The sequence below is a fragment of the Sander vitreus genome, chromosome 6 (assembly GCF_031162955.1).
Source record: "Sander vitreus isolate 19-12246 chromosome 6, sanVit1, whole genome shotgun sequence".
Lineage (NCBI taxonomy): Eukaryota > Metazoa > Chordata > Actinopteri > Perciformes > Percidae > Sander > Sander vitreus.
This window is the reverse complement of record NC_135860.1, coordinates 13,444,660-13,455,208: the sequence shown is the minus strand read 5'-3', so window position 1 is coordinate 13,455,208 and position 10,549 is coordinate 13,444,660. Positions and strand designations below refer to the sequence as shown.

Genomic DNA, 10,549 nt, shown 5'->3' with positions numbered 1-10,549 from the left:
AAGTTATTAAAAAATGTAAGCAAACCATTGAAACTTTTTTTTTTTTTTTTTAATGTTCATGTGAGGTTATTATGTACTAAAACATGCATCCAATCCAAATGTACTGAATGTATCCATAACAAACAATGTGGCACAAAATAGAATTAAATAAATCTTTATTGTGGGACATTGATTGGTGGAGCAGCTATGCAGACACATATGAACAAAAGAAGTGTTGATCTTGTGAATGTGAAGTTAAAGATTTTTAAGCCATTCCAAGTTGTTTCCTTTTGGTTCACTTGGATGAGCAGGAACATCAGGCATGTTTCCATCATCTCGCACAGGGACTGCATTGGAAAAGTAAGGGGGGGGAGCTTTAATATTTGATTAGAAGGGTGTTGATGTAAATAGTTAAAATACCAAGAGCTGTTTCACAGGCATCAGCATTGTGTAGCATCTTGCAGTGACACACAAACACAACCTGCTGTAAAATGACCGGTGTGTGTTTACCTGGGTAGTTGTATGGCACAGACGAATTGATCATTCCTGTATACTTTGTGATGGGGCTGATTAATGGAATAGCAAAACCTGAGAAAATACAAAGTTGTATTAACTTTACATATTAATTACATGTACTTTGTGTCTACATTGGTCAAATGACAAGAACACATGGGTTAAGGTCCCTAGAACAGCTCATGTAGAAACAAAGACTACAGAGAGAGAGAGAGAGAGAGAGAGAGAGAGAGAGAGAGAGCACACACCTTACTCCCATTCTGGGTACACTTATTAACATTTTTGGAATCAATTTACTGACTCTTATATTCTTGCTAGTTCCCAGTAGACTCTTAATATGTAAAGACATCTCAAGACATTAACATCTGAGGTGCTTTTGGCTTGCTTCTTTTAGCAAACCATATCACAGTCCCCCTCATATGTAGTTTTGTTGATCTAGCAGCATAGTAGTAGTAACATAAATACATACATGTTTTCAAGTAGACATGATCTCATGCTGTGATTTTGGCTAAATGTAACTTAATTTGATTTGTCAAATGGAGAACCAGTAAATGGTGATGTTTTGAAGGGCTTGTTTGTTATTATTTACTCTTTATGTAAGGCACATACAGTATGTTATATAATAAATTGAATGAGACTGAACTGAAAACAGTTGAGGTAAAGTAAATATATGCCAGTGGAATCTTTGTGGGTCCATATTTGGGATAGAGGTAATTTTTTTCTTTTATAATAAATGTTGCTTTATTGGCATGGCCCTAATAATTAGGTACATTATTTCCAAAGCAAGTTGTACACTGTTGTGCTTTTTCTATCACACACACGAGGCTGGTTACTAACCTATCAGTCCAATAGCACAGGAGGCCAGGATAACAGGCTCCTTATTCCATGCATTCTTCAGGAACGCTGCGATCCCTGCAGACAAAAATAAGGCAGGTTAAAATCCTCCACAGCTGACAATCAACCTACGGTTAGCTAACGTTAGCCACCGTTAGTAACACATCCAAGGTCACGTTTTTCGTTTAATTTCGAATGGATATAATTGTGTTAGAGTAACTCTGAGACTTAGTTGACGTAGTCACAAATGTTTTAGGTATTTATTCATGCTATTTGGAGGTCTTTATAAATCTAATTTCACCGGGTGTATGTACAAAAGATGACAAAATAATCACATACCCGCCATGTTGTCTTCTGTAGTTTCAACCCAGCGGGTGCTCATGGGAAATGTAGGAACTACTACATGACGTATAGTTTGTGCGTCGGTCGCATAAAAACATTAGTGTATCAACGAGAATGAAAAGGACGGGCTGCTCTTGCTTCGCTTTACGTTTGATTTAAGCAAAAATGCTCTTAGCTAAACTGACGGTGTAGATCATAGACTAACACACAGTCACTGACCGTTTGAAACAGTTTGTAGTTGAGTTTTAAACCCGCAAGACACAGCTGCTGCTGACACCAGTGTTTTTGGACTGATCTTGCAGAAATGTAAGTAACGTTACTGGGTAGATTGATAGCATGTTGCTTATTATTGTAGTCTGTCATTGATGATAAATAGCTTTATCTAACGAGTATTTTTAGTATTAACGATACTCTAAATAACTCAATAAAACGTCGCTGATATTTGAAAATGCCCATCACAAGTTACCACAGATACATTCCCAGTATTGTACAGTATAATGTTGAGGTAACACATTACTTGAGTCTTACAATTTTATGATACTTTATACTTGTTATTGTGCTCCACTACATTTATTTGATACCTTTAGTTTCTACTTTACTTTGCAGATTTATATTCTTAATATTAAACTATAAATCAACTAATAAATAATGATATACTATTATAGGTACGCTACTCAGCATTAACGTTAGCAGTATTTATAATTAGCTCGTCCTTTACCAGCTGCAACATTAGTGATGCTTACACATTAATACATGACTAATTATAATTCAGTCATCATATATATGATTCTGAAATGGACCTGCATAATGACTACTTTTACTTTTGGTACTTTAAGTATATTTTGATGCTAATACTGTTGTCCTTTTACTTAAGTACACGTTTGAATGCAGGGCTATTTTACACTGTAGCATTGCTACTTATTCCACCACTATAAATTCCTTAAAATGATTATAAAACATTGCATAAGGAGTATGGTGAATTCATACCTGCACATACCGTATATGCATAAATAATTGTATTTTATTTTTTATTTTTATAAAAACACAGAATCGTATCTCTCTTCCTTTCCAGATGATGGAGGATTTCTCTGGTTTGGCTCTGCCTCCTCTCTTTGGAGGACACATCCTGGAGGCAGAGCTGGAGCCTGGAGGTGTGGAGCTGGGACCGGGAGAGGTAATAATGTGTTAATGATCATGGTAATGGTAAGGTTGATGTGAGAAAGTAAGAACACCTAGTAGCCAGTCCTGAGCCACAAAGTCATGTACCAAATATGAGCAATTGTAACACCACCATTTAGCTTGCAAGAATAAAATATATTTAAATTGGTCTGATGAAGGTAATATCTGACTGGGATTGTATGCATTAATGACACAGAAGGGTATTTTGCATCAAAGTAGGTACATAATGAAACCATTATTGTGCAATATAGATATATGTAATATGTTTTTTTTCTGAGCACCAATAATATTGCTAAAATATTAAGCCACACAATTTTATTATAATAGATTCAGCAGCTGAAATCTTTTTTGTGACAACTTTTCCATTTGAAACACACTGAAAACACTGACACAGACGGCCAAACACAAAAACAGAAACAAGGTTTTTTCACTCCAGGTGGAGCTGGGCCCGGGAAGCAATGAGCTGCTGGAGAGTACAGCGCAGGAGGATGAAGAGAGAAGAGCTCTTGATAAGAGGAAATATCTGGCTCTGAACAGGAGATGTAAAGACATTGAACAGGTGTGTGTAAGCTTGTATATGCATGCATACAAGTGTATTATGGTTAGGTTTAGGAATATGGCTTATATGTTTGTTTATTGTCATTTAGTTCCTAATTTTCTCACATCATTTCTAGCTATAGACTTTTTTCCAAACCAACATTGATCACTGATAGATTATTGTAGGACTGCAAATGTCGGTGCAGAACATGCTACTCCTTTCAGAAATGCCTTTTGAAATATGATTATTTTTTATTAAAAACTATGATACTTTATGATTATTCTACTGCTTTTCGTCACAGTTTTATCAAGTGGCATATGTCTGGCAATAAATCCCGAAAATTACAATTTAACAATCACAAAAAAAAAGCTCATATCAATTAGGTATTATGGTGTATCTATAATCACTTCCTCCCTCACCACCTTGTAGTCACACAAACACACACAAATGGGTCTTTTTCAGGTGAATCAGAAGATTCTTGGTCGCCTTCATCAAGTACAAAGAATTACACGGCGCTTGAAGAAGGAGAGACGGTACAAAACCCCATTACAGTCACTCAATTTCGGCATTTCCCACTTGATGGCCCATCTGAAGACTTTGTTAATCCTGCAGGTTTCTCATGAAGACTTTAGATGCTCATGGGGATGACTACAGAAACGCCCAGCTCACTATACTTCTAGAGGTAAGAATAAGATGGACAGAGGGCTGTATGTGATACATTTAAAAGAAGAAAAGATTTTTTTTGAAAAAATTATCAACAAAGTAGTATTGTATTTTTTATATTGAAATTTTCAATTTCACATTATACCTCAATACTTCATGCCTGATACAATTATATGAATTTCTTTTGCAATAGCAGTTGACCATGGGTGGATTAACCTGTTACGGGGCAAAAATGTAGGCCCCTCTTGATTTGAAAATAAAGCATGCATGCACAATATAAACTAAAATAACTAATCTGGATTTTGAAACTGTACCCTTGTACAAGACAGGGCTGCAAGATCAGGTAATAACGCAGGACTCACTTTAGCTGATATTTGAGTTCAGATGAACAAAACCAATACACACGCAACTAATTTGGGGCGTTGGGTTCTCTGAGGGTACAAGGGCAATTACCCAGCCGGTCTGCTAATTTGTTTGATGTACCATTAATAAATAAATATGCTCAAGCTTGTTTAATGCCTTATACATTTTGAAAGTTTCATCTTTTCTTGTTTAAGGATGAGCCTGGAGCCCAATTAGATCCTGCTGATGGAGTGGAGGATTACCAGCTCAATGGTGTTTCTTGTTCCACTTTGTCTCCAGCATTGCATCATGCTGCCGGACCAAAGCGGAGGAGGCACCGAATTCCACGGCAAGACAAAGATAAAGATCAACAGGTAGGTGAAGAACTCTGCTGGAGTGCTAATGTCCATTCAAGCGTATTAGTGTGTGTGTGTGTGTGTGTGTGTGTGTGTGTGTGTGTGTGTGTGTGTGTGTGTGTGTGTGTGTGTGTCTGTGTGTGTCTGTGTGTGTCTGTCTGTGAGATTTGGATTAACATGTAGCTGTGGATGCATGAATGGATAGTTTCAAATGCAGATAGGTGTCATAAATGTAGGCATTATTGATTTTCTGTTGACTGAGTTTCTGCTTCTTTTCCTAGACTGAACCAGACATGTCAGTGTTGGCAGAGACACAGTTTGGAGAAATGCCCAGCCCAACTTCTCTGTCTCACTGATAATTGCACTGCAGCCCTAGATATGATGATGATGATGATGATGATGATGATGATGAAGAAGCACCCAGTTTCTCTAAGTTTTCAGTAGATACGCTGCCTCTGTTCAGCCAGTTTGTAGTTTTATTTGAACATTGTGAACAGATTGAATTCATGTAAGGTAAAATAAGATGTTTTTCACCTGATAGAACATATATATTTGTTTTGTATACATTATTTGCTGTTGTCGTATTTTGTACTTGGACTTGATGACAACACATACGGTAATTATGACCAGTGGCAAACTGTGCACATTGCCATGGACAGCCTTGTTTGGTAAATATCTGGCAACATAGATACAATTATTGTAGGGTTGCAAACTTATTAATGGCTTTCACAATATATTCCTGGATACTATCAATGATTTCATGATTCATGATTATATTTCAGGAACTGCTCATATACATTTCTATTTGGCCGTTAGGCTCTATTGTAAAATGTTTTTTTAGTAATTATTTTGTTTAAATTTTTTAAGTTTCCAGCATTTAGAAAGTTCTGTCGTATAGACTTTATTATGTTTGCTGATGTTGCCCGAAGCAGACAAAGATTTCACTACTTTAATTGATGTTGACATCTGCATAAACAATTTAAACTTGGTGTTCTGTCATGTTTCTATACAATAGTTAAGAATTGTTTCAGTTTCAGGCGGAAATAAAAAACAAACAAAAAAAATCCTCACTTCAGGTCAACTTGCTAGGTTTTTCTGGAGCTTTTAGCCTCATGGCACGGTCTTCCTCGTGGGATGGAGTTTGCTCAGTTGTCATGGAGATCAATCTCTCACCAGAAATGAACAAGGAATTGAATATATATCTGAAGTAACATCTATTACAATATCCATACTACGAGGTTAGGGGTTAATAAAGATAAACTATAGAAATGTTTCAAAAAATAAATATTGGAAATGTCTGATTTCAGATGCAGCTTTGGTCTTGTGTCGATCACAGTTCATCAGACGGCTGAGCCAATGGTTGAGCTCCATTCCAGCGGATGTCTCTCAGTGACAGACGTGAGCTCTGTCCAATCAGATCGCGTAGATTAGATTTAGGGCGGGGCCTTAAGGCGAAGGTGGGATTTTAGCTACCGTCCATCTTCAGCTACATTACAGTGAGCGAGCTTGTCGAAAAGAAAACACAATTTGGAAGTAAAGAAGACTTTCTGGAATTAGTTTTGGCTGTATTTGAAAAAGACAAACGAAAGCCCATACCCTAGGTAAATGTCGTAAACAACTATAAGTCTAGATGCTCGGGTTGACCCAGTTTCCCTTTTTCCTAAATTTGGCTAGCTAAGCTGCTAGCTAGCATTTTATGCATTAGCTAGCCAGACAGTTAGCCATATTAGCTAGCAGGTTAACGATTAGAATGGATTCTGATATACTGTGCCTTTCACAACGCAAACCCACCATATAAAAGCTATACTGGACCCCAACATAATGATGCATGAATATGACGTCCATCCATCAATATGCTCCGTGGTACTTGTTTTGAAACGGGCCAGTTAACCGAGCGAGGTGGACGAGCTAAGATGCTGGCTAATGTTAACGTTAGCTGGCTAGGTGGCTAATTGTAACTGACAACCATATCTGTCATATTGGTAACAGCAAGATCAGCTACGTTCACGAAAATATAACCATAGTTAGAAGTTCTGATGTACAGTATCCTTCAATTCTGAAGAGATAACGTTATTTGTGCAGCTGAGTTAACTGGCCAGCTGGCTGGATGTAACGTCAGCTTCACTCCGATGTAACGTTACTGATACTCTGTTGAAGGGATTGTGTTTTGTTTGAATGGACGTTTGGTTTTCTTTACATAGCCAACTTTGTGACAGACGGAATGTGGACATTGTCGTAGTCAGAGCCATGGCTGACAAGAGAAAACTACAAGGTATGAATGTTGGTGAACTCATCAGTTATGTTGCAAAGGATCCATCACACTGTCCAGCCTGGCATCTTGCACAGAGACTTGGACTGACTTCATCTCGCAAAGTTTTTTGGTGTTGCACAGATTTATGTTGTGAATGATGTTGGACCACATGTTGTATCTCCACAGGTGAGATCGATAGATGTTTGAAAAAAGTAGCTGAGGGTGTAGAACAGTTTGAAGACATCTGGCAAAAGGTAAGAGATCTTTGCATCCCGCATTGATACTCTATTTCAAAAAATGATGTTGCAAAAACCTAAATGATCTAATTTAATTTTTCTATATTTAGCTTCATAATGCAGCCAATGCAAACCAGAAGGAAAAATATGAGGCTGACCTCAAGAAAGAGATTAAAAAACTACAGGTAAGACGTTTTAACTCACCTTGTCCCTTTATCTACACTCTTGGTCAACAGTGCATGTATTTAAAAACAGTACTGCGTTTCAATGTTTTCACCGTCTGTCCTCTTTCCAGCGATTGAGAGATCAAATAAAAACATGGGTGGCCTCAAACGAGATCAAAGACAAAAGGCAGCTAGTCGAGAATCGCAAACTTATAGAGACGGTATGGTTCTCGATAATTGCCTATTTTTAGTTTATTATCGTTTCTGTAAAGTAGCATTTAGACATCAGCTCATCAAAACGGTTAACTCTCAAGGCTTATATGAATTTTCTTTCCTTAGCAAATGGAGCGGTTTAAGGTGGTGGAACGTGAAACAAAAACAAAAGCCTACTCTAAAGAAGGCTTGGGGCTCGCTCAGAAAGTGGATCCAGCTCAGAGGGAAAAAGAGGAAACGGGACAGTGGCTAACAGTAATACATCCACTATTATCTATACCTTTTGTAAATTTTGGTTGCCTGAGTTTTTCTGGCTGAAGTTTTAAAAAGAAATGTTGATGTTGACCTTGTCAACTAGGGTTTAATAAATAAGGCAGTTTGATAAAAATTTTAAATAAAGTTTTTAGGAAGAAGTTTTGATTGAATCCATTAACACTCTTTTTTTCTGATTTCTTTCTCACCTGCAGAATACGATAGACACTCTAAATATGCAGGTGGATCAGTTTGAAAGTGAGGTGGAATCTCTTTCGGTTCAGACGAGAAAGAAGAAGGGCGATAAGGATGTAAGTCTCATTATTTTCGAAGTTGCTTATTATGTTGCTGTAATTCCTGCAAATATTCAATGTCGTGTTTTGCAATGTAATCTGGTAAAGGTTTGGCTAGAATGTTTGTCTTAAACCACATGCTTGTCTTCTGTCCTTCATGTAGAAGCAAGATCGTATTGATGAGCTCAAGCGGTTGATTGAGAGGCATCGATTCCACATTCGCATGTTGGAGACCATTTTACGAATGCTAGATAATGACTCAATACCAGTGGATTCAATCCAGAAGATCAAGGATGATGTTGAATACTACATTGATTCCTCCCAAGACCCAGACTTTGAGGAGAACGAGTTCTTGTATGACGACTTAGACTTGGAAGACATCCGTGAGTAGAGCACCGTGGAGTGTTAGCATGGTGCTTTTGTTCAGATATCAGGGGGGGTTATAAGGACAACATCTGACGCTTGTCTTTGTCCTGTCTTTCTTTTATAGCTGCAGCATTAGTTGCAACCTCTCCATCAGGTCAGGGCAATGTGGAGGATGAGATGTATCTCCACTCCAGCAGCACTCCCACTTCCACAACCTCTTCTTCACCCATTCCTCCATCCCCGGCCACTTGCACTGCTGTAAGTTCTTGTGTTTGTATTTATAAAACTTGGGTCAGTATGTGAAAGGGATGCTGTGTAGAAAAAGTACATTCTGACACAATTTTGCACATATCTCTCTCTTATGTATGCATTTTGTTAACCCTTCTACAAGTGTCACTGTGTTGTAATCCACTGCATAGTTTGCTGAATCAACATTTCAAAAGTGGATTGTCATATCAAGGTATCTACTTCTATAGGAGAACTCAGAGGACGATAAGAAAAGGGGACGATCGACAGACAGTGAAGTTAGTCAGGTGAGAGGCTCTCATCTGTACTGTGCCAGTAGATAAACAGTTTAGTGCAGCGCTCTTCATCCTTGGTCCTGGTGAGGCACGGAGGCTGAAGGGTTCTCGTGCACTGACTCTGTGGGACCATGCTTGGAGACTTTTGATTTAGTTTGTCCCATCATCTGCATATATGGAAGTCCATAGTTCTCAGTAAACTTTTCTCCTCATACACTTTGTACAGCTGTAGTCACCCTCTGGACAGTTTTGTCTGAAATGCCTTTTTCTGGTGCTTTGCCATTTTCAGTCACCTGTGAAGAACGGCACCCCATCCTTGCTATCTTCCTTCTCCTCCTCCACCACCTCTGGGTCATCCTCGTCCTCCTCACTTGTGTCCATGGCGAGTGTTGTCGGAGGCAGTCCCGCGGTTCCCTCAAGCAACAGTCTTATAGGGAGCTTCAGCAGTGCGGTGCAGCAACATCAGCATCAACCTGCACAACCGCAGCAACAACCTCAGCCACCAAACCAACTGCAGCAGCAGCAGCCACCTCAGACAAAACCCTCTGTCCCCTCAAACAACACCCCCAGCCCGCCAAGCAACCCTCTTCTCCCAGCCTCACCTGCCCCCTCTCTCCCCACGCCCAGCACACCCAGTTCATTAGCTCTCAACTCTCAGTCTCAGCTCACATCTGTGCCCACCCCGGCATCCGGTTTGGGACTCGGGCTGGGGCTGGGATTGAGCAAAATTGGCATGACGGGGACAAGCAGTGCCAACCAAATGTCTGGTTTGGGCCTGGGTGGCCACCCCTCTTCTTTAAACACAATGGCAGGGCTCATTTCGGGCTCCACACCTGCCCCTTACGCTCAGGCAGCAGCTTCAGGAGGCTTGGGTTTGAGCAGCACCACCCAGTCCAGCATTTCAGAGAACAGCACTTCCATCCCCACCTCTGGCTCCAGTGGAGTCACCACCAACGGAGCGGGGATAGGGCTGGGTTTGCTAGGTTCCAGCCCGGCCCACAGCTCTTTGAGTGGGAGTATTTTGGGTCTGGTTCCTGGGCAAAATGTAACCCCCGGTGCCTCTCAGGTGTCCCCAAGTTCTGTCAGCACTACCCCCGGAGTAGTTGGCATGATGGGAAGCAGTGGAGGGAATATCAGCGTGATTGGAGGAGCAGGGGTTAATGCTGCTCCTGCTAGACCACCCAGTGGACTGAAGCAAAATGGAAGCACAAGTATGTTAACTTATTGTGCTTGGCCTTGTGTGACTCTGTTTAAGTCAAAGTTGTCTTCTCTCTATAAAGGATTTTCCCTAACTTTTCCCTCACCTGCTCTCAGGTTACAGTGCTGTAGTGGCAGAGAGCTCCACAGAATCAGCTCTAAGCACACCGAGCCAGTCACAAAGCAGCCAACCCTCATCTCTCAGTTCTTCAACCAGTCAGCCGTGAGTTATTTGTTGGTCACTTGATCACTACTTATTCTTTACATGATAGTTGTTAACTTGTCTCTCTGTTGGTCCCATTCTACTTGC

General features: G+C 39.9%; 3 protein-coding genes across 5 annotated transcripts in view; 2 read left to right on the top strand and 1 right to left on the bottom strand.

Moving 5' to 3' along the window:
• Positions 1-138: 138 nt before the first annotated feature.
• ndufa3 (NADH:ubiquinone oxidoreductase subunit A3) lies at positions 139-1,723 on the bottom strand. The gene is made up of 4 exons (XM_078252792.1): positions 1,666-1,723; positions 1,330-1,404; positions 490-567; positions 139-326 (listed from the first exon to the last, which is right to left on the bottom strand). The coding sequence occupies exons 1-4, from the start codon at positions 1,706-1,708 to the stop codon at positions 235-237; spliced, it is 288 nt and encodes a 95-aa protein (XP_078108918.1). The 5' UTR covers positions 1,709-1,723; the 3' UTR covers positions 139-234.
• Positions 1,724-1,745: 22 nt separating this feature from the next.
• On the top strand, positions 1,746-5,292 carry tfpt (TCF3 (E2A) fusion partner). Of its 2 annotated transcripts, none has more exons than XM_078252791.1 (7): positions 1,746-1,974; positions 2,717-2,842; positions 3,284-3,406; positions 3,848-3,918; positions 3,998-4,067; positions 4,606-4,764; positions 5,028-5,292. In XM_078252791.1, exons 2-7 carry the CDS (start codon positions 2,741-2,743, stop codon positions 5,100-5,102), a joined length of 600 nt encoding a protein of 199 aa, XP_078108917.1. In that variant the 5' UTR covers positions 1,746-1,974; positions 2,717-2,740; the 3' UTR covers positions 5,103-5,292. The 2 variants fall into 2 exon arrangements, with proteins under 2 accessions (XP_078108917.1, XP_078108916.1); XM_078252790.1 differs by having other exon boundaries at positions 1,747-1,974; positions 2,741-2,842.
• An 898-nt stretch (positions 5,293-6,190) lies between these two features.
• cnot3a (CCR4-NOT transcription complex, subunit 3a) overlaps positions 6,191-10,549 on the top strand; it is a 12,473-nt gene continuing 8,114 nt past the window's right edge. The window contains exons 1-12 of one of the 2 annotated variants that reach the window (XM_078252786.1): positions 6,191-6,347; positions 6,948-7,018; positions 7,184-7,251; positions 7,344-7,418; positions 7,529-7,618; positions 7,737-7,865; positions 8,078-8,173; positions 8,319-8,538; positions 8,646-8,779; positions 8,998-9,054; positions 9,332-10,253; positions 10,357-10,462. In XM_078252786.1, coding sequence (XP_078108912.1) covers positions 6,994-7,018; positions 7,184-7,251; positions 7,344-7,418; positions 7,529-7,618; positions 7,737-7,865; positions 8,078-8,173; positions 8,319-8,538; positions 8,646-8,779; positions 8,998-9,054; positions 9,332-10,253; positions 10,357-10,462 — 1,922 coding nt within the window. In that variant the 5' untranslated portion in view covers positions 6,191-6,347; positions 6,948-6,993. The remainder of the gene's footprint in view (positions 6,348-6,947; positions 7,019-7,183; positions 7,252-7,343; positions 7,419-7,528; positions 7,619-7,736; positions 7,866-8,077; positions 8,174-8,318; positions 8,539-8,645; positions 8,780-8,997; positions 9,055-9,331; positions 10,254-10,356; positions 10,463-10,549) is intronic. The other variant, XM_078252785.1, reaches the window with a different exon arrangement.

What these genes read in the sequence shown, in the direction of transcription:
- ndufa3 (XM_078252792.1), bottom strand. Translation starts at nt 1,708, where the DNA reads ATGAGCACCCGCTGGGTTGAAACTACAGAAGACAACATGGCGG. An exon ending in CTGTGCTATTGGACTGATAG is followed by an intron (nt 568 to 1,329) that starts GTTAGTAACCAG and finishes GTATTTTCTCAG; the next exon opens with GTTTTGCTATTCCATTAATC. An exon ending in TGTGCCATACAACTACCCAG is followed by an intron (nt 327 to 489) that starts GTAAACACACAC and finishes TTTCCAATGCAG; the next exon opens with TCCCTGTGCGAGATGATGGA.
- tfpt (XM_078252791.1), top strand. Translation starts at nt 2,741, where the DNA reads ATGATGGAGGATTTCTCTGGTTTGGCTCTGCCTCCTCTCTTTGGAGGA. An exon ending in AGCTCACTATACTTCTAGAG is followed by an intron (nt 4,068 to 4,605) that starts GTAAGAATAAGA and finishes TTCTTGTTTAAG; the next exon opens with GATGAGCCTGGAGCCCAATT. An exon ending in ACAAAGATAAAGATCAACAG is followed by an intron (nt 4,765 to 5,027) that starts GTAGGTGAAGAA and finishes TTCTTTTCCTAG; the next exon opens with ACTGAACCAGACATGTCAGT.